The sequence below is a fragment of the Boleophthalmus pectinirostris genome, unplaced genomic scaffold (genome assembly GCF_026225935.1).
Source record: "Boleophthalmus pectinirostris isolate CB_2022bp ecotype Guang Dong unplaced genomic scaffold, ASM2622593v1 HiC_scaffold_2, whole genome shotgun sequence".
NCBI lineage: Eukaryota > Metazoa > Chordata > Actinopteri > Gobiiformes > Gobiidae > Boleophthalmus > Boleophthalmus pectinirostris.
The window spans coordinates 16,165,979-16,189,705 of NW_026571152.1; the positions used below are offsets into that span (position 1 = coordinate 16,165,979).

At 37.7% G+C, this 23,727-nt stretch overlaps 1 protein-coding gene across 1 annotated transcript in view; it reads left to right on the plus strand.

Moving 5' to 3' along the window:
* LOC110166803 (voltage-dependent calcium channel subunit alpha-2/delta-1) overlaps positions 1–23,727 on the plus strand; it is a 182,812-nt gene that overhangs the window by 129,079 nt on the left and 30,006 nt on the right. The window contains 12 exon segments of the mRNA XM_055155850.1: positions 226–315; positions 460–534; positions 787–867; positions 1,424–1,498; positions 8,062–8,110; positions 8,113–8,132; positions 8,758–8,829; positions 9,356–9,417; positions 10,213–10,283; positions 15,738–15,798; positions 15,883–15,971; positions 21,870–21,951. Coding sequence (XP_055011825.1) covers positions 226–315; positions 460–534; positions 787–867; positions 1,424–1,498; positions 8,062–8,110; positions 8,113–8,132; positions 8,758–8,829; positions 9,356–9,417; positions 10,213–10,283; positions 15,738–15,798; positions 15,883–15,971; positions 21,870–21,951 — 827 coding nt within the window.

Below are 23,727 nucleotides of genomic sequence, written 5' to 3' on the forward strand. Positions count from 1 at the left end.
ACCACTAGAGCTGCATTTTATCATTTTGTCACTGATTTGTTACTGCAATGTATTTCTCTGATTTTCATAAAGTGACTGTACTGTGAATACCACCAAATGAAAATGTTACTGTACCGGAATACAGTTACTCTAAATTAATATTCTCAGTACATATTCTCGGTACACGTCAGTTACTTCCCAACACTGATGATAGCTGACTTGTTCATTTGCTTCCTGTCTTGTCAGGAGTACCTGGATGTTCTGGGGAGGCCCATGGTGCTCGCAGATAAACAGGCCAAACAAGTGCAGTGGACCAATGTCTATCTGGATGCCCTGGTATGCTATTTTTAAAAAAAATACAACAAAGAGCTAGGATTATGAGTAGTAGTAGTTGTTGTTTGTAGATGTAATCATAGTAGTAGTAGCCATATTAGTCGTAGTTCTTATGAGAGTTATATGAGTTTGTATTTTTGATTTTAGGAGCTGGGTCTGGTCATCACTGGAACACTTCCTGTGTTCAACAAAACCAAGACCAAAGATGACAGGAACGGAGAGGTGAGAGAAACACACATGTGAACTATGGGAGCCATGTTTTCCCATAAGTCCAATTCAAGTCCAAGCCTTCTTCTTTGAACTTCAAGTCATTCAAAGTGTTTAACCAAAAAAGTGCCAAATATATCTGAATAGTTTCTTGATATAAAGTGCTTTGAGTGCCTTGAAGGTGGAAAAGTGCTGTATAAAAATGTGACCATTTAGCATTTAGATCTCACCCACAGTTCTCCTTGTGTTCCTAATGTGTGTGTGCAGCATCAGAACCAGCTGATCCTGGGCGTGATGGGCATCGACGTGTCTCTGAACGACATCAAGAAGCTCACCCCACGCTTCACTGTGAGGCCACACCACACTCTCGCACTACACTGTACAAAAACAGACTTATTTGAATTTAAATTACTTTAATTTATATCATTTGCTCTTCTTTCCCTTGACTCTCAACTTTTTAGGCAGAACAGTTAAAGTATAGTGTTGTCACATTGCTAAAATTTCAAACTACATTAAAAGGCCCAAATTACACTATTTTCTGATCTACATTATAATCTTGTTTCCTCATCACAAACATAAGTGGAGTTGTGTTTTGTTTCATTCAACAATAATTAAGACTCTTGGAATGCTTGTGGTATGTGAGGAATAACTTTGGACCACTGCAAAAATGAACTAGTTTTTTTTTTTTTTTTTTTTTTTTTTTTACATTTTAAAGACAATAAAAATCAGGTAAAACATTTCAACAGGCCAATTTTCAACACATCCTTTCCTTAATTATACCATGTGGTCTTATACTAGTTCTGAAAAAAGCTCAAGCTTATTCTAACACTGTGATAACTTTTTTTTTATTTTTATTTTTTATTATTGATACTGTAAACCTAAATTTGATTTTCTCTTTTTCCAGATTGGTCCAAATGGATACTACTTTGCTATCGACCCAAATGGCTATGTCCTGCTACATCCAAATCTCCAGCCAAAGGTAGGAACATGAAGTATGGACTTGTAAATTGTATTCACACATTTTAACATTTGAATTGGTTTTCTGCAGAAAGTTTTATAATGTCTATATAAAATATGCCACCTTTGACCATTCAAATTGTGCTTTTGATTGCGATTACTCCCAAATTGTTAATGTGACAACAGATATAAACCACTGCAACAAGACTGTTCATAATTCTGTATTGTAAAGTAATTAGTTGCTTCTGTATTTGGTGACTTGTCCGGTTTTAGACATGGTTGCATTTTTCAGTCTTACCACTAGAGGCTGCCGAAGAGCTTTGGCTGCAGGTGCTGGAGTTTCGCCAGTGAGGATTCAGATCAGAGAGAGTCCTTCTAGGTTTAAACTGGATTTCAGCATTGGAAGTGGCAATACAAATAAAAGACTCATTCTGCTTTCAGACTGGATAATCAGAACATTAAAACAACTTGGCCACCATGTCATTTTATTGTTGTAATTAAAAATAAATCAGTATTAGAATTGTTATCAGTAAAACTTTATTTGATTTGAACACGTTTACCTTGTATCTGGTTACCCTGGTAGCTGATTTTATTACATTAAACACCAAAATTCTACATGCAATTCCTTTAAAAAGACTTTATATTTTATTACAATTTAAAGTGGAGTTTAACACCTAACCTCTGCCCACAACCACATATCAAATAGAGCTGCTAAACTGAACAAAACAGAGTGAGGGAAGAGGAGGGGCGGGGGTCTGGACATACAAGTAACAGTATGACTGGTCTAACAGGTATCCACACTTCAAACTCCGCCCCGTAGCAGTTTGTAACCAGAAACGCCTGGCTATAATCAGGGCAGTGATGTCACCAACTACTTGAAATTGCAGTGGCCACTGAAGGCAGCACACACATTTGGATTTGAACTATTTTTGACCCGAAAGCTCCAAATGTACCTAGTTTCCTCTAAAAAAGGACTTACACTTATGGATAATACTATTAAAACACCATATACTGCACAGTTTAGTAGTAGCAAAAAATACTGCATGTATATTTAGTTTTTAATTCCACTTTAAGGCATGAGGTCAGATGTGCTTTGTGCTTCGTCAGTTCATATTTACGTTGATAATCTATTCATACAAGATCAAATTTGTGTTCTTTGTATGAAATGATATTTCTTTATAAGTTTTGACTAAAAGAATAAAATAAACTACTTGATCTTGTACCGCCAAAAGCTCAAATTTCAAACAAATTCAGTTTCAGTAATGACAGTGGTAATTTGCAGTTTTGCGGCTGAAACCTAAAATAGCTAGGTTAAAGGTGCATTGTGTAACTTTTCTTGCTTGCTTGTCTCCATAGAGATGTTACTACTTTGTCTGGAATGTTCCACAGTATGGCATTAAACACATCTATTGCGTTTATTTCATTGCAGATGTTTTAACTTTTTTTTAAATGAATGTAACTTAAGTGGGCTCGCCTCTCCACAGATCTGCCTCTGAACTTCGTCTGGTTGCGTCACCAGCCAGTTACTATGGAGACAGCTAAGTTTAACGCCATACTGTGGAACATTCTAGTCAAACCAGTAACGCCCTCATTGAAACAAGGTATCCTCAACCAGAAATGTTACACAGTGCATCTTTAAAACATTGTCTCGCTTTTGATACAAGTCGGTGTTATGAATTATTGATTATGGCCCATGCATTTTTATAACTGTTCAGAAGAGGATCCGGAACAGGAAGCTCAGAGTCAGTAATAAGTTTGCAGTGACGTTCCACGAGGTGAGAGAAAAACTGTAGAAAGACAATAGAAGGTAGCTGTGTAGACGTAGAAGTGTAGAATAGATCATGATGAGAGATCCAATGTTATGACTAGGCATGGTATGGATCATATTTTAAAGGTCTTACATTACGCACAATTGACTCCTGAGAGTTTTTAGTCATGTTGAAATGTTATTACCTCATCAAAACATACCAGGAGTTGTGTTTTGTTTCATTCACACATGTTTGAGTAATTCTGCATTATTACTCTGTCTACATCTCAACTCAACTGCAATATCTTCTGAGTAGTTAGTAGTGACCACAGCCTAAATATGCAGGGTTTGTGTGTTGAACGTGTGTGAATGAAACAAAACACAACTCCAGGTATGTTTTTTGATGAGGAAACATCATAACAGATCAAAATTGTGTGTAATATAGGCCCTTTAAAGATAAACGACGAATAAAATGACAGCTACTAACCCACAATTGTGGTTGGCAAGTTCCGTTAAGTGGATATTAAATTTGTGCTGAGATGTAGTTGTACAGTATTTTGTAATTTGGCATGCCTGCTTATGACATTCAGCTGTTACACAATGTAGTAGTGCTGTGGTTGTTTCATAGAACATTTGATTACTGTAGATTGAAGTAGTTCCATCTCTTTATGTCTTGACTTGTCTGTTTTGGCCAAAAAAAAAAAAAAAAAAGTAAGTAGTATTCATCCATACAGTTATTCAAGTAAAAGTATTTTACACAACACAAATGCAGTATTAGTTTTCGGATGACACACATTAATATGCAAATGCAAATCACATATACCTAATATTTTCAAATTATTTCATTTTTAACAACATTATTGCATAAAAAGTAGACAGAATTTTGGTGTAAAAAGCACTGTGGTACATTACTACTCTTAGATGAACTATGTCCTTGTAACATCATTTTATTTTTCAAGTAGTGCATCTTTCTAACTCAACCTTTTCTTTCAACATCAATGTCTTTATCTTTGCTCTCTGTTCTCCATCTATCTTTCTCTTTTACTCTCTTTCCATCTCTATCTGTCTCACTCACTGTGTCTCTCTCTCTCTTTGCCCCCCTCTTTCTTTCTGTCTCTGTCTCTCTGTGTCTCACTTTCTCTCTCTGTCTGCCCCCCCCTTCTCTCTTTTTGTCTGTCCGATTGTCTCTCTCCCTTCATTTTATTTTTCAAGCAGTGCATCTTTCTAACTCAACCTTTTCTTTCAACATCAATCTCTTTATCTTCACTCTGTCCTCCATCCATCTCTCTCTCTTTCACTCTCTCTGTCTCTCTCTTTCTCTCTCTCTGTGCTTGTTTTTCACTTATCTCTCACTGTGTCTCTCTCTCACTCTCTTTCTGTCTGTCTCTCTCCCCTCATTTTATTTTTTAAGCAGTGCATCTTTCTAACTCAACCTTTTCTTTCAACATCAATGCCTTTATCTCCACTCTCTGTTCTCCATCCATCTCTCTCTCTCTTTCTCTCTCTCCCCTTCTCTCTCTGTTTCTCTGTTTGATTAAGTTCAGTGTAACCCATCTTATAATTTGCATTTTTGTCCTCATTTTTCCACTGAGCTGCTGCTTGTCTGCCTCTTCTCTCATCTTGCTGCTGTTGCATGTTGCTCCATTAAAAGTAAGAGACTGTGTATTTACCTGCACATATATGACCTCCACTGATTTGGGTTTTTGTGTCTGCTAAAAATGATCTGGTCTGTTTTGGTGTGGGCTGAGTGATCGGACTTTCGGCTCTTTTATGGGATCTGAAACTTCTGGAACAGCACACTTCAAAGAGCCGTTCTAAAGAGTTTTACTATTTTTGATATGACACAAGCCAATGTGAGAAGAAATTTTACAGGTGCATTGTGTAACTTTTCTGGTGGAGGGTTTGTCAAATGCTTTTCTTCACGGAGATGCTATTGCTCTGTCTGAAATGTTGCACAGTATGGCATTAAACCTCTATCATGGAGACTAGGGATGGGCATTTGATGAAATTTTATTAATCGATCGTCGGGAGAATTAGCAATCGATTTTCGATTAATCATTAATGTTTTTATATAATAAGTATCATCTTTATTATTACTATTACTAATCTGCATAAATAAATTCAACTTTACAACATATAAACAAAAATGACGATAGAGCCACATCAGCCCATCAGATTATAATGTGTTTAATGCAGCTTTGAGCAAGTCTTACAGAAACTAAACTTAAATCCGCATGGCTAATTTGCATAAACTAAGCAGGGGAAAAAAAAAAAAAAACGCTCTTGTGTGCTGATGCGGTTCAGCTTCTGTCAGACTAAAGGACATGACTCAGTGGAATGTGTGTTTTCTTTCTGTGACAGAGGGATGTTGATGTTGAAGGTGAGTCAGTTCTGTGTGTGTGTCGCGGTGTTTTCAAAGATCGTACGCATGGAGGTTTAGCGCAGCTCTTATGTTACAGTAACCGGGATATTGCGTAAACATGCACCATGATGAAACCGGGATACGGATGTGCATGTAAACGCACTCATTGTGGGGTACAGTGATCTTCCAAGGAGGTGCCAGAGCCCAAACGTGGGACTGAGGCTGCAACTCCAGTATTTACGCTGTCAGACGCAGCTTCATATCTACGCACAGAAACCTACATTCAGTTTGTCGATTAGAAATGAACATAATCAACGAAATTCTTAATGATCAATTATTGATAGACTAATCATGCCCATCCTGAATGGAGACCAAACCAGAACAAGTTACAGTCACAGATACACTCAGAATGCCTGTTTCTCTAGGTATTTTTGAGTTATAATACTTACTTACTTACTTGTAATTGAATAAATGTAAAGTAGATCTGATTAGTGTCATATTGTGGAACATTCAAAGCAGAGCAATGACATTTCAGTAGAATAAGAAGGTGATGGACCCCCAACCAAAAAGTTACATAGTGCACCTTTCACTACAAACTAAACAGAGAGAGAAATGACCAAGTCTCAGATCTGTTTAAATGTGTTCAAACTGAGAGTGGGAGTGTGTTTACCCTCTGAAATTATGGATAACCCAAATAAAATATTTCAGACTGTTTGAAAGAAGAACTCAGCCTAAATATGCAGAGTTTGTGTGTTAAACTTGTTTGAATGAAACAAAAAACAACTCCAGGTATGTTTGTGATGAGGAAACAACATTATAATATAGATCAGAAGATAGATTTAATTTGTTCATTTACCTGTTCAAAAACATAACCAAAAAAATGTAGAAATTTGATCATGTAGCTTCAGAGTAGAGTAATCCGGATTAGTCTCTCCAGGTTAGACGTATCCAGACTAAGTTAAACCAGGGATGTTTGGGCTCATTTGAACCTGAGTCTGCAGTCTGGTTGGAGGCCCTGTGGTTTTATAGAGAGCCGGTCCAGCAGTGCTACCTCTTTATCCCTCTGTAAAGCCACTTAGAGCTGTAACAATAACACAGGGCTTTTATATGGACATTCATGAGGCAGGGGAACTGACAGGGGCTGACAGGAGCCGACAGGACCAGGCTGTGCTGTCAGAATGATCCCATATGGTGCCCACAACACAAGATATCCCTGGTTTATACAGAGTATACAGTAGTGCTGGTTTAGCTCTGGTTTAGATCTGGTATAGTCAAGGTTTGGACCTAGTGTAATCCTGGTTTAGACCTGGTTTAGACCTGGTTTAGACCTGGTTTAGACCTAGTTTAGACCTGGTTTAGACCTGGTTTAAACCTGGATTAGACTTGAATTAGACATGCTGTAGTCCTGATTTAGTCCTGGTTTAGACTTGGTTTAGACCTGGTTCAGACTTGCTTTAGACCTGGATTAGACCTGGTTTAGACCTGGATTAGATCTGGATAAGACATGTTGTAGTCCTGGTTTAGACCTGGTTTAGACTTGGTTTAGACCCAGTTTCGACCTGGATTAGACATGTTGTAGTTCTGGTTTAGACCTAGATTAGACATGTAGACCTGGTTTAGACCTGGTTTAGACCTGGTTTAGACCTGGTTTAAACCTGGTTTAGACCTGATTTAGTTTTCTGTTATTCCAGATTCCCTCATACCTTCATGTCCGGGCTAGTCCTCCTGGTGGAGGTCTAATTTAGACCTGTAATCCCAGAATGGGTTTGGTGTAGCTCTACTTTAATGGTTTAGTTTTAGTTTGGACGTTAGTCCTGGTTTAGACCTGTTATATTTCTACATACATGAGTTTGAGTTTATATCTGGTTTAGACCTGGTTTTTGTTCTAGTTTCTAGTCCTGTTTTAGCTGAGACTCCAGAGATCCCTGTAGCATATGTATATTGTTTTATATTCCATGTTTAACTGCACACAGAGCTTTGCAAATTCTTGATTGGTTTTTAATGGAGAATTTGATTTATGGAATCGCTGAGGTTGATTGCGAAAGTAGCAATCTCATTCTCCATCTTCCAATAACAAATGTGTAAAAAACAATGTATGGAACTGTCTGAAAGTGGTATGTTTTAAAATATCCCAGAAAAATATATAGACATGGAATATCAGCACGCATACATTTGGTAGCAATTTTCATTTGACTAACAAGCAAGCTGTAAAAGTGGATTGGTTTGTCTATTAACCTGAATGTTGCTAGTTTAATTCCCAATAATGACTTACATGCAATTTACTCTTTTTGCCTCTATTACTAGTCATAGGCTGCTGGTGTTTTAATGAGTGAAATAGTAGTTGGTCTAGTAGTGGAAGTAATTGTAGAAGTTTTGCGAGTTTTCCAAATAGCAGCACTTCCGCACAATGGTATCCCCATGTTTAAACTTCTTCTGACTGATATATTGTAAATGGTGTTCTTTTTTGTCTTCACAGAATCCTAAATTTCAGGAGCCTGTCACGTTGGACTTTCTGGATGCTGAGCTGGAAATGACATCAAAGTGGAGGTAAAGTATTTAGACCAGTTTTAAATACACACTCCCCCCCCGCTGAGTGATGAGTCTCCTCAGAGAGCTGGATGAATCTGAATCTACCATAAAAGTTACATAGTGCACCTTTAACCACGGAACTGTAGTGTACACTCAGCTTTATTAACCTGCCTCATGCCAGAATGATATGTGCATCTCTCTGAATTGAGTTCTACACTTTATCAATCTGGAATGGCTCTGGCTGAAAGCGCTTGGGACGTTAAAACAAATACTTAAAACTGATTGGTAGAACTTTTGTTACATCCTGTTGAGAGGAAAGCACAAACATCTTTCTCTCCATGAATACACAAAATTGCTTACCTTCTGCAAGTTTTTACAAAATAGTTAGGCAGTCACCATTTTTGTCTTTGTTTTGTTTGGGTGCTTCGTCTTTGGCTTCGGCTCAAACCCCAGTGCCGCTCTATCATTGGTGCGCCAACCAGTGGGTGGGCCCTATCGCACCAGCGGGGGCACGCCAAGATGGATTCTCGCGAGTTTGCGAGCTCACAAATATCACGGGAATTCATCTTGCTGCGTGAGGTTCCAGCTGCTTTGTGTCTGTGTACAGTAAATCAGATCACAGTGCTGTGCTGTGTCCCTGTAGATCCGGAGGACCATGATTGACGGAGAGACCGGTGAGCGCACCATCAACACACTGGTCAAGAGTCAGGACGAGGTAAGACAGTCCTATATCAAATACAGGAGATATGCAGATATATTCATATTGCTGATACTATGGTAGTTTGTATTAGTGATTTTTCCATCATTAATTTGGGTATGTCTTAAAAAGTCAGAAGGGATGTAGCTAAAATACTGTGAACCCAACTTTTTTTCTTGCAAAAAAAAGTATTGTATTCATCAGTAGAGTATCATGTAAAAATTGTGCCAGAATTGGACCAGTGTGCACTGTGCATCAATCATAAACCAGGAATAACAAGTCTGATACACCATATACTGTATACTGCTGTGGGATGAGAGCATGTTAGCTGTGCGTTGGTCTGCTTCACTTCTGTGTTTAAAAAAACTGTTCTAAATCTATGAATCTATCTCTGTAAATATGCAAGATGGTTTGTGCCAGCCAGAAAAAAGTAAAATGTGCAAACAATTTCTGAAAATTTTGCAAAAGTGTACCTTGTAGAACCTTGATTGTTGAAATTTTATTTTTTTTAACTGAATGGAACAAAACATTGTCTTTTAAACAGAGGTACATAGACCGGGGAGTACGGACATACACATGGGCACCAGTCAACGGCACAGACTACAGGTGAGAATTTCAACATGTTTTTGGAAAATATTGTTTGTTTTTTTTAATTTTTGCTTTTTGTCAAATGATCCAAGCTGGATTTTCTATTCATATACTAAAATCATATTTGCGTGCCTCACTGATCTTAAATAAAAATGCAAATGGCTTCACAGTCTAGAGGAGACACTATTAAAAACCTCAGATATGTCCTTCAGTGATAATACCTGATTGACTCGTCTCATTTGAACAGCTTTTGAGAGGAACTTGGTGAAATGTGTGAAATAAAAGTGATTTTTTCTTGAACATTAATTTGATAGAGTAGTCTTATCAAACCAATAGGGGTCACTGTAGTTGAAAATATTGCAGATTGGTTTTATAGGTCTGCTACGATAGCAAATTTTAAATGTGCTATATTGCTAAAGTAAATATAGACGATCATATTGAAGCTAATTCATGCCACTGACACAATAACCCAAGAGCAGATTTAAACCACAAAAAATATTCTTTATCTACAGTATTGTTAAAAAGCTAATTAAACTTTTATGGATTAAATCTTATCATATAGCAAAAAAAAAAAAAAAGTAGACATATTTTTTCAGTATCTGTCACTGTTTGAGCAGAACTGTAGGAGCCTGTTGGAGAATGAGCTCCTCTGTCCTTCTATAGTCTGGTGCAGTGAGTGAGCTGGAGTGCATGATGGAGAGCAGTTTGTCCAATGTCCTTCTGTCCCTTATTGTGACAAATATCTCCAACTCACAGCCGATCACGTGACCAGTTGTACTTATCAGCTTTACTTATCTCTTTCTTTCTTCACAGCCTGGCCCTGGTTCTTCCCAAATACAGTGAACACTTCATTCAGGCCAGAATTGAGAATGACATTCAACAGGGTGAGGACTGTACTATACTATATATGCATAAATCCACGGTACTGTTGTCACGATACACTCTTTCTTTAGACAATGGAATGTGATTTTCAACATATAATTGTACTTTCTTACCATGTGGTTTTATATCTGTGTAGTCCCTCAGTCGTCCAGACAGATTCCATAGTGGTCCATGGGCATATACTAGTCTGTGTGATACTAAAAAGTCACATTCACAGGACAGAAACAAACCTTTCCCAAGTAGGTTTAAAATGATCTTGAGCTGTACCAGAACATTATAAAACTACATATATACACCGATGGACCACAGTGGAACCTACCTGTATCACTGAAGGATTACACAAATATAAACCACACATAATATAAAAAGGAGTACTATGGTTTCATGTTGAAAATCATATTTGAGTTTTTTTTTGTTTTTTGTTTTTTTAATCATCATCAAGGTATTGTAATCGATACTGTGTCTATTTGTAGTATTGGAATTGAGTTGTGATCTGTGGATGTGACAGCATGGACCTGGGGCAACTGCTTTCCCCCTCTCTCTGTTGTTCTGTGTGTACACGGCCATTTTTCACACAGGCTTCATATACGTGTGACTAGTTTGACAGGTACAATGAATGAGTTTTGGAGACCCTATACACAGCCACCACTGTGATCACGAAATGTGGAGATTAATGAGTCCAGTGCATAGAATTTATTGTTATTGAGATATTAAAGAAGATAGATACATGTATGTGCTAGTATGGAAGATATCAGCAGTCACTTTCCATTAGAAAGCCACTTTACTGTGTTAAAAATGTAAAAAACAGATCTGGTACATTTTAAAAGGTTTGCAGTGGTCCAAAGTTATTCCTCACTTATCTTATGCATTCTGAGCATCCTAATTATTCACCGCGATGAGTTTATAAGCAATTTCCACAACTGTTAGGGATCAGAGTAAAGAAACGCTAACAACAACTAGCATGCTAATGTGCACTTCCTGATTCTATGACAAAAACACTGTATAATTAGATGTTGACAGTCCACAACATATACAGTATATTTTGACCTCAATAATTGCTTATACATTATATCTGTACTGAGGCAAGACGTTTTACTCATATATGGAAACAAATCTGTTACAGGTCTCATACATTTGAAATAAGCAGAATCACAACGTGTGTTTAGTATGCTAGTTGCTTTTAGCGTTATTATGACGCAAAACTCCACTCTGGCCTCTGAAAGTCGTGACACGTGCTTATAAACTCATCTCGGTGAATAATTAGGATGCTTGATAAGTAAGGAATCACTTTGAACCTCTGCAAACCTTTTAGATTAGATTAGAAATATTTTATTATCCCGAAGGATATTCATTCGAAGTTTAAATTGCACTAGTTCTGTTTTTCACATTTTTAAGATCAGGTCAGAATCAGGTACTAATTTCAATACTGCAGTCAGTTACTGTTACATCCTTTTAAAATGAATGATTCAAGCTTTAGCAATACTAGTTATTAGTGATAGAACAAAGTATAAGTAGTAAAGTATTGTACTTGAGGATACATTTTAAGTATCTGTACTTTATTTAAGTACATTTTAAAGTGAATACTTTTTACTTTTACTTCACTACATTTGAGACCAGGTATCTGTATTTTCTGCTCCACCACATTTTTGAAGTGGACTGAAAAGTAAAAGTATTTTTTTCTTATAGTTTGAGCCCCGAGACCTGTTGAAAAATCTGATGGCTTTAACACATTTCTAGTTTGAGTAAACAAAATCAAAACAAAAAAATCAACACATATCAGTATAAAAATCTCTACATATGAAGCTTTATTAGATCTCAGAACCTTTCTGAAATACTTTTACTATTTAAGTATATTTTTAAACAGATACTTTAATACTCTTACTTAGATTTTTTCATGTGATACTTTTTTGCTGTGGTATCTGTACTTTTACTTAAATATCAACAGTGAGTACTTCTTCCACCACTGCTAGCTGTTATTAATACTCTGTTTACAGTAGAATTTAATAGTAATGCTGATGCTCTTACTCACCCCCCTCTCTCGTCCTCCACTCGATCCCTCCCACCCTGTTTTTCTTCATCTCAAAGTGAAGTCAGCTCACTGTAATAGTTTTAGCAGAAGTGCGCTAGACTCCATATATTATTTAAAGGCACTGTCTCGAACGGTCACATGGTTCTATAGTGAGGGCCAGTAATCCTGTCATGTCATTTACGAGATACGAGTCATAAGACAGTGTGCTAAATCAGAGCCAGAGAAATTCATGTTTTACCGCAGTGCTGGAAAAAAAAAACTGACAATCTTTTTTCTTTTTTTTTTTTTTTTGTGTGGTATGTAGTTCTTATAAATCACACTGTTGTCACCACTACAGCTAAACCTCGTACTTTTTGCAGTGTTTTATTGTTCTTTCAATTATTTTTTCTTTACAGACTTGATTTTCAAACTCCACATATATTCCTCATATATTTTTGTTAATTAAAAAGAAATATTTTATTGAAACTTAGTCCAGATGACCACTTTCTCTTGTGATTTTCCCATTTTCAATACAAACGTGTTCAGATTTCCCCCTTGCATTAGGAGCAGTAATAGTAGTAGTAGTAGTAGTAGTAGTTGCTGCTGCTAGAAGTAGTAGTACTAGTGGTAGCAGATGTAGTTGTATTAACAGTAGTAGTAGTAGTAGTAGTAGTAGTAGTAGTAGTAGTAGTAGTAGTAGTAGTAGTAGTAGTGTTAGTTGTTGTTTTTGCTCTGTTAATAGTAGTTGCTGCAGTGGTAGTAGTAGCTGTAGTGTTGGTAGTAGTAGTTTTAGAAGTTGTTATAGTAGTTGCTTTAGCAGTTGTTGTAGTGGTACAAGTTACAGTTGTAATAGTAGCAGCAGTAGTAGTAGTTTTAGAAGTTGTTATAGTAGTTGTACTAGCAGTTGCAGTAGTGGTACAAGTTGCAGTTGTAGTAGTAGTTACTTCTGCTGCTAATGCTTTAATAGTAATAGTCATTGTTGTAGTAGCAGTAGTCATAATCATAGTAATAGAGGTGTAATATATATATATATATATATATATATATATATATATATATATATATATTATTATTATTATTATTATTTATTTTTTTTTTTTGCTTTTTTGTGAGCTAATTTTTGAAATTATTTCCAAATAGCTTTTCTTTTCTCATTATTCTCTTCTGTTTTTTGGTAGTTTTTTTTTTTGCATTTTTAACAAGCCGTATATTAAAACCAAGTTTCTTCCACAACATCAAGGGAGACTCTACCTGCACCGCAATTTGACAGTTTGATAAGGAACTGTCTAAAACCCCCACAGCCTTTTGAGTGATGGTTGAAACGCCCGGCTTGTCATTTACGAGACATGAACCACATAGACAGTACAGCGTATTAAATCTGATCCAGAGCAGAAGCATTTGGTCCCCATCACTTTACATTACGTCTCGTCCATATCATATCCCATTACACTGAGTCCTGGTGACGCACTATGGGAAATATGTACAGGCCATTCTAATATCTAAACATGAACAATGCGTTTATCAGCTTTGGTCTTATATGGCTTTATCTAATGCTGCTTTCTCTGTGTCTCTCTTTGTTTTTCTGGGCGGTCTGAACAGGTCAAAAAGGCAAGTGTTCCTGTATAAATGTGCTTTTTCTGTAAATGTACAGTATTGTGTGTGTATAATTGAGTATTTTAACTATTTTGGTATGGTATTCTAGCTTGAAGGTGCACTGTGTAACTTTTTAGTTGGTGCTCCATCACCTTTTTGTTTCTTTTGTTTGGATGTCATTGCTCTGGCTGGAATGTTCCACAATATGACATTAAACAGCTCTACCTTACATTTATTATATTATAGGTGGTTTTAAGGCTCAAAAATACCTAGAAAAGCAAGCATTCAGACTGTAAGCAGGGTTGCCTCTCCACAGATCTGACCTGTACCTTGGTCTCATTTGGTCTCCATGAAAATAGAAAGGCTTAATACCATACTGTGAAACATTCAAGACAAAGGAATAACATTTCCTTGGAGAAAAGCAATCCCTCGCATACCCTGCGCCAGAAAAGTTACACAATGCACCTTTAATGCAAAATCCATTCTTTGGAGCTTTCTATCATTTTATAACAGATATATATCAAAAACATGCATGAAGAGGATTTTAGATGGCATCCATGCATGTTTGAGTATTTTAAGAGTCTCTCTCTATTCAAATCTTCTTCATGGTTAGCAGTATGAGCCTGTATGAAGCTCAGCCCACAGTGTTACATCACCCACACTCCTGCATGACAATTTTCCATAAATACCGTATTTTTCAGACTATAAGTCGCACCAGCCAAAAAATGCGTAATGAAGAAGAAAAAAAGATATCTAAGTACCCGACTATAAGTCGCACTTTTTGGGGGAAATGTATTTTATAAAATCAGAGAGCAGGAACCAACATTTCATCTTGAAAGGCAAGTTATAATAATAACAATAGAACAGAGAACAACAGACTGTTAACGTTACATATGAACAGTTCTTCAGATAACTATGGCGCAAACAACATAACACGTTTACCAAACTCTCGATCTCACTCCAAATTACTAAATCCATTGAATTCTTCATCCTCAATGTCACTTCTGAGCAACTCCGCAACCTCCAGAGGTAAATTAAGCCCCACTTGCTCTTCTGTGTAGCTGTCATCGGACTCAGCATCAGTAACAGTTAGAACTATTCCAGCCTTTCTGAATCCCGACAGGATGGTTTTGGCTGTCACTGAAGTCCATGCTTGGTCAATCCAGTGACTTTCAGGAAAGTTGGATAGTGCACCCTCCGAGTTGTCATGAAGCTGTGTTCTTCATCCCCTCTTTCCACCAGTCCCCCACAAGTTTCTCGGTCACTCCAAACTTTCTTTTTGCTGCTCGATTACTGTTTTCGGCTGAATATTTCATTACTTGCAGCAGGACAGTGGCTCTTTCTGCAGGAGACATGCGCAGTAGAGTGAAGTGACAGTGGTACAGGAGTAATAGGAGTAGCAGATACTGGCTACAAGCCTTGAGCGCCCTCTTGTGGCTGTCAGTGTGGAATTTTAATATATAAGTCCGGAGTATAAGTCACAGGACCACCCAAACCATGAAAGAAAGTGCAACTTATTGTCTGAAAAATACAGTATCAAAAGAATGATTAAAAAAATAAACACACACATACTGCAAGTTTACAATCCTGATGCAATGTGCAGTAGTTTCATTAGTGGGATGCATGCTGTTTGTGTTGTGAATAAACAAAAAACTAAACTTAAACTAATGACACATTTTAATAAGCTGTTTTTGGCAAATATAGCATTTTCAAAACAATTAAAGGTAGCATGGTGTTCTAACTATGTTAGCAGTTAATACCCCATAAAAGTGTAATACCAGCTCTAAACTAAACTATTCATGTAATTGCTGTTGTCCATTTTCACACTCTCACTTATTTGATTACATGTCTAAAGCCAAGGAGACTATTCAGCTGGACAGCTTTGACCAGTTTGGTTACACCTACATCGCCCCAAGGTGAGTAACCGGCCCTACCTGATGCCCCCCTCTCTTTACACATACCCACATGAGGTACTCTGTCTGTGTACTCTGTGTGCTCAGGGAGTACTGCAAAGAGCTGAAGATGTCCCACAACAACAGCCAGTTCCTCCAGGACTTCCTCTTCATCGAGAAGAACACCCCAGCCGCTTGTGAGTAACCCATGGGTGCATGAGGTGTCACAACATGCTAAAGAGACTGGTTTAAAACTGAGATGGGCAGGTAAGAAGCATAGACCGTATATATGAATGGACATAGCTAACATGGTAGCCGCCACGTTCCTTTTGACCCTGGCTCCAATTGATTTACATTGGGATCTTGTGGCCCCTCTCTCTGTAACTGGTGCAGTGAGCCTCATCATTTTGGTCTTAAAATGTTCGTATTAACCCACTCTATATGATCCTCAATTTTTCATTTCGTTATTTTGTCCCTAGATCAAGAACATAAATAAGGGATCAATCAGACGCCTTCCTTCCCCATGGTTTGATTGACAGCTAGTGCGTTTCGTTGCTAAGTAAGCCCTGTTACCACTTTCCGGTGAGAAGGGCGGGCACATTTAACAACCTCAATCATGATTAGCTCTTGTGGTTGATACTCGTGGTCAGATTTCCAAATATGAAGCCTGGCTCTAAATTTGCTCCTGTAACTGTTAGCATTGGGAGCTTCATTTGAATGGAACTGAACGCTTCAGGTGACGTCACACTCACTCAGTCCACTTTTAGTCCACTCGTATACAGTCTATGGTGGGAAGGTAATAGTAGTAATAGTGAAGTTAGTTAAAGTATTGTTTCCTAAAGACTTGTGACCCTCAGTTGGGTCGCCAGAGATTTTTTTGGGTCTCCTTGTTATGATCTGTATGTCGATCTGTAATATACAGTTCTGACACATGAGAGAGCGAGTGAGCCAGCAAATCCCATCTGCCTGCCCCAGACCAGTGTTCCTGCAGCTAAAGTTGAGAAATGCTTGCTTGGTTGTCCAAAAAGAAGGACGATAAATCAGCAAAGGTCAGAGCACTTCAGGTGACTTATGAATCCTTTTATTGCTGGTTCAGTTACTTTTCCATTGTTTAAAACTTGAGTAATATTAATTATTCAGAGAGACAAGATCACTCAGTCAGCAATAAATAATATCCTCATTAATGTTCAATAATGGTCAAATCCACCTTTATTTTGTGATTTACAAATAATGTCCATTGACTTGGGTCGTGAGGGTTTAAGATTTAAAATATGGGTCCCCAGAAAAAAAGTTTGGGAAACACTGTGTTAAAGTACCTATATTATGCTATTTTCTGATGTTATAATGTTGTTTCCTCATCACAAACACACCTGGAGTTGTGTTTTGTTTCATTCACATGTTTAACACACTAACCCTCCATATTTAGGCTATGTTCATCACTCAAACAGAAAACACTCTGTTCCACCTTGTGATGTCATGTGGTAATAGAGGAAGTGCTCCACTGTGTTTTTTAAACCTCACATCTTCACTAGTATCCTTGGATGATTTCAGATCTGGAATTGACAATCTCTAATGAACTTAAGGTAAATGACATCACAATGTGGAACAGAGCATTTTGAGCTTTGGAGATGTAGACAGACTAATAATAAAGGGATTACCCAAATGTGTGAATGATACAAAACACAACTCCAGTTATGTTTTTGAGGAGGTAACAACATCATAACATAGCTAAAACCTCACAAGTCAGTTTTCCATAATATAGGACCTTTGAATAATTTTGCACATTACTCTATCATTTTACAACATTTTTGATGACCATATTACATATTCACTTTGTCCTTTTTATTATGCCCCTCTCACATGACAAAACACTAAACCACACACCAATCAATACAATGACATAATAGAGTCTAACATTCCTTCGGTGCTGTCCAGTGTATGCACTTAACACAGCCTGATTGCTCACCGGAGGGTTCACTTTCATAACAGCCGTGGTCAGCAGCACCCAAGGGTCCCAGCCTGGTGATGAGATTAGGTCGGTGCGAGCAGGGTGACTCTGGGGTGACACTGGGATGACATCAGTTTCCTTGAAGTTGATGCTGTCATATTACTGTAGACAGGGACTGACTCATGCGTGCTGTCATCACATAATGTAGCTCCTGCTTAAACCATCTGCTCCCGTAAGTGTATTACAGAGACAACAGGATCAAGGTGAAGCTGCTGTTTACAATGCAATGATATCCGTAGTTGAGTGTATAAAGGTAAGGTAGGAGGGTGCTACAAACTGAACTAAATGAACGAGTTTTGTTTTTCGCATTTTCTGATACAGTAAAAATATAGTACTGTACATTTAAGCAGTCATTGGACATTAGGGTGGCCGGTTTGAATCCCAAACAATGTGTCAAACCACAGAAGGAATTAAAGTTCAAAATCAGTCATCTTCAACAAAGTGAGTCGGGGACCTTTTTAAACGGCCCATGTTACGCTGTTTCCTGATCAGTGTTATAATGTTGTTTCCTCATCACAAACATCCAATCCACTTTATTTCTATAGCACATTTCACAAACAAAGAGTTTCCAAAGGGAAGCACAAATGCATACTAATAACAACAATAATAATATTTAAAGCTTTAAAAACAAACAATAAAATCTTAAAATCAACTCTAAAATTGACAAGAAGCCAGAGCAAAGATGCAAGAATTGGAGTATTGTGCTCACTTTTTTGGTTCCTGTTAAAAATCGCGCCAATGTAGTTGGTAAAGTGTGTTTTGTGAAAGTGTGTTACAGTAGTCCAGGCGTGATGAAATAAGAGTGTGCATGACTGTTCAAAAAGTTTAAAAGACAAAAAAGGTTAGTCTTTGGATAAAAGCCGCAAATTATAAAAAATAGATTTTAAAATGCCATTGTTCTGCTTGTCAAATTTAAAATCACTGTCTGACACCAAGGTTGGTGACTGTGGGGCAAACATAATTTTTGAGGGGTCCCACATCAAAGAGGTTACTTCCGGACCCACGCAGTTACACCTCTGCCTTTGCTTCTTTCAGTTTTAAAAAGTTTTGGGCCAATCAAACCAGTTGACAGTCGAGTTGGGGTGTCAAGGGGCAGTGATCCTATGCCTGTTGGATCCTTTGATCCAATAGGCTAGTAAATCTGGCAATCAGCAGGTAGACTACAAAAAGCATAGGCCCCAGAATTGAACCCTGGGGGACTCCACTAAGAACAGGACTGGATGAAAGAGGTGGAGTCCCCCAGCCTTACAGTGAAGGACCGCCCAGAGAGGTATGACCTAAACCATTCCAGGGCATTCCCCCTGACACTCAAACATTCTTCAAGACATTTTAAAAGAGTTGCGTGGACGACTGTGTCAAAAGTGACAGTCAGGTCTAAAAGCACTAAAATGACAGACCACACCTCAAACATACCACACATGTTTAACACACAAGCTCTGCATATTTAGGCTGAGGTCTTCCCTCAAACCGAAAACACCGTTCCACCTTGTGATGTCATGTGGTAATACAGAAACTGCTCTACTGTGTTGGTAAATTCCATACACCTTCACTAGTCATTTGGATAATTTTGGCCCTGGAATTGCCAGTCTCACCTCAATAAAAGGTAAAAGGTAGCTGTTAACTTGAAAACTATTGCTTCATGCCATCACAAAGTGGAACAGATGAGATGCTTTGGACAGAGGAGACAGTTTTGGAGATGCAGACAGACTAATAATTCAGAGTTACTTAAACTCCAGGGTTACAGGGCTGTTTTTGAGGTAACAACATTATAACATGACTTAAAGCTCACAAGAGTCCATTTTATGTAATATAAGACTTTTAAGTATCAATATTTTTGCATGAGAATCTTACGTCAGTTAAACTCCTTCCATTTGAGCCACCTCTTTCAGCCAAAACCCACACTCGTCATTCTCTTAGACCACAAAGTGTCCAGTGAAGGTGCTTACAACACTCTGGGGATGTAAGACTACTTTAACACTACATTTACTGCCAATGGAATTCTCAGACATACTCACAGCTCCAGCTAAGGACCACCATCCCATAGCGAAGACACCCCCAAAATATAGCTTCTCTGTCAGACACTTTTCTGACATCTCCCCCGTCATTTATCCAGGCTAAAGATCCGGCTCTCCACATCTACCGTTTCTCATACTACAACATACACATCTGTATGATTCATTGCGCAGTTCTCATATGCTTTAATGCAACCTAGGGAATAGAACCTCTGAAGTCAGCCAGAATTAATGTCTTGCACAATGGCACAAGGGCAATTATTTATGTACACGCCACAGACTTGCTTCCTGTAGCCAGCTTGTAGGTGTGCTTTGCAAAAAATAACATTTACAGGAGTTAGAATTGATTGAGGGGTGTCAAGTAACTTTTCTGGTAAATGCAGATGTTATCGCTTCACCTGGAATGTTCCACAGCATAGCATTACACTTTTCTATCTCCATGGCAACAAACAACTGACACCACCAGCCTACAGGTTAGAGCTGTGGAGAGGTCACAGTAAGAATGCATGTTTTTTTTTTTGTAAAAGACACAGTTCAAAGTGTACTCCAATTAATGCAAAATAGATTTAGATAGGTTTAATGCCATGCTGTGGAACATTCCAGTGAAGGCAATGTCATCTTAAGGTTATGGACCCTCGACCAGAAAAGTTATAGTCACCTTTATTTGAATGATGTTAGTGGCTTGAGTTTCCTAAATTACATCATTAGAATTTGTATTTGAATTGTTTACTTTTTATTTTGCTCAAAGTTTTTGTTTCCATTTTAAGCAAAACGTTTGCTGAAATATATTATAACATGTTCGAGTAAATTTTTATTATTATTCTAAAATGCGCTATTCCACTTTGTGATGTCATGTAGTTGTAGTTTTCAAGTCACCAGCTATCATTTATCCTTAGTTCAGTAAAGACTGAAAATTCCAGGACTGAAATTACCTAAATGATTCTTGTGAAGATGTATGTAGTTTAAAAACACAGAGGAGCACTTCCTGTACTGACACATGATATCACAAGGTGGAACAGTGTGTTTTCACTTTGAGAGAAGAACTCAGTCTAAATATGCAGGGTTTTTGTGTTAAACGTATGCAAATTAAACAGCACAACTCCAGGTACACTACCGGTCAAAAGTTTTAAAACACCCTAATTTTTCCAGTTATTTATTGCAATTCAAGTCGTGCAAGTCCATTGAAGAGGCTGAAATGGTAGAACGATAAGAACTGAAAAGTCAGAGGTTTAAAAAAAAAAAAAAAAGATCAAAACACAAGTCCAAGTTATGCCAAAAATACCTCAGGAAAAAAGAAGATGGTAAACTTGAAAACATGAAGTGTCCAGCACAGTCTCCAGACTTAAACCCCATCGAGCTGGTTTGGGATGAACTGGACAAAAGGATGAAAGCCAAACAACTTACAAGTGCCACACATTTATGGGAACTTCTGCAACAGACTTGGGAAGAACTTTCTGAAGAATATTTAATTTCTAAAAAAGAATGCCACGTGTGTTCAGCTGTTATATCTGCCAAATGTGGCTACACTGATGAATCAAAAGTTTAGAATATGTTTTGGTCAACAGGAAACAGTGTGGTCTTCTAAAACTTTTGACCGGTAGTGTATGTTTGTGATGAGAAAACAACATTCTAACATAGTTCTAAAAACAGCTTAATATGGGTCCTTTAAATGACACCTTCTTTGGTTTCTTCCATCAATCCAAAATATGTGTTTTAGAGGTTATTCCTCCAGCTAGTTTGCCTGGGATCCAGAACACACACTTCTTCAATACTTCATGAAGATATGAGTCTGGTCACCTGTGAATCTCCCTGAGTTCAGATGGGAGTAATTGACAGGTGGATTAGCCAAGTAGGGCCAATCAGGACATATTTGGACATGCCATGCAACCAGCTAGTCACTCTTGACAGAAATCGTGGCTCAACATGTCTGGGGACCTTCTTGCTTCTCCCATGCCGTCAATTACATGTATGAAGTCACTGAAACCCATGTAAATATTGTTTTTGCTGTGTGAATTGACATAGTTTGTTGTTGTATTTCTTGTGTAATGTTTAAAGTCTATTTTGTTTTCCTGTAGGTAATGTGTCCCTGGTGAGCCGTCTGATCCTGGATGCTTGGCTGACCGCAGAGCTGGTCAAAGTCTGGACTGAGCAGAGCGTGTAAGTTTGTCAACACTGCATAGCATACAGTTACTTGCTTCCATATGTATTTGTGTATGAGATTATAGAATGTTTACAATGGGCTCGATGGACCAAGCCAGCCGATTTCTCCATGTAAAACAGCACGATAACATCTTGTTTTTGCACTGATTGATTGATGTGATAACTCACTCTATTTGGTTTATGATTATTAGCCACACCCATTAGCTCACATTGTAACTGTATATTGCAATGTTAACAATTCAGCAAAACAACCACATTGTAAAACGCATTCACATTCCACAGTATAGCTATATGTTTGCCAGAAGTGACTACTTCAAGACAGACCAAACTTAAAGCCATGTTAGAATATTGCTACCTCCTCACAAACATACCTGGAGTTGTGTTTTGTTTCATTCACACATGTTTGAGTAAATCTTTATTATTGGTCTGTCTGCATCTCCAAAGCTCAAAATGCCCTCTTCCACCTTATGATGTCATGAGTCTGCACTTTGTGTTGCATTTTTTGTATGAAAAACGCTCTATAAATAAATTTAGACTGATTGATTAATGAAGCGGTAGTTTTCAAGTTAACAGCTACTTTTTACTTTTAGTTCAGTAGAGACTGGAAATTCCTTTTCTGAACCTTCATTAGACTACTGGTCTAGTGAAGGTGTATGGAGTTTAAAAATACAGTGGAGCACTTCCTGTATTACCTCATGACATCACAAGGTGGAACAGAGGTTTTTCTGTTTGAGAGAAGAACCTAAAAATGCAGGGTTTGTGTGTTAAACATGTGTGAATGAAACAAAACACAAGTTGGGTGTTTGTGATGAGGAAATAACATTATAACATACATCAGGAAACACTGTAACACATGCCCTTTAATATTACTATACTATTTATTTATAGTTGCTTATGCCAAAGCAATTCGATCTTTTTGGAGACAAGCAGATGGCAGAGCCCCCACCACAAAAGTTACACAGTGCCTCTTTAATTCCATATTTACATAATTATCTGTTTATATAGCATCTTCAGACCTCCGTCCGCACTGTTGCTTATTTGATGGACTGTAAACAGTCCAGTCTGATGAAATTTGTTCACACCCAGCTCTCAACCCTGCCAACAGCCCCAATGAAAAAACACAACAATAATTACAACCGTGTGTCTCTTTAGCGCAGTGCCTGCTATTCCCCAGAAATCTAAACACATCTTCACATGCAACGCCACAGATCTGGTTAGCATTAGCGCATATCACAAACAAAACGGAGAATGCTACCAAAGAAAGGATTTAGTTGTTGCGTCACATAGAGAGGCAACTGTAATGTACGGGGGGAACAAATGGTTTTAAAAGTGTCTGGCAAATTTGAGTTTTCCGCTAAGATCTGGCAACAAGAAGCGTTTTATACGATTTTGTTTGTAGAAGCTGTAAATACCGACAACAGAAATGACTTGATGAGCCTGGGAACAACTACTTGCAATTTAGGGCAATGGAGAAGGATTTGCGCGTTACACAGCTACAGAGGAAACCAAAACCAAGAATTCTCTCCAAAGGGAAAGAAGAAAATAAGACTTTCTTTGCATATATATTAGAGATTAGACTGTATTAGAGGGTTTTTTATGACCAATGTTTATACTGATTGTTTACAATCCAGAGGAATCTATGGCCAATTAGCTGTGCCGATATTTTTTGGATAATATTTGGGCTCATTTTCATAATTTCCCCTGAATTATGTTATTTAAATTCACTTCAAACTCACTTTTTTACTGTAAACCTATGAGAAAGTTGTGTAGTCA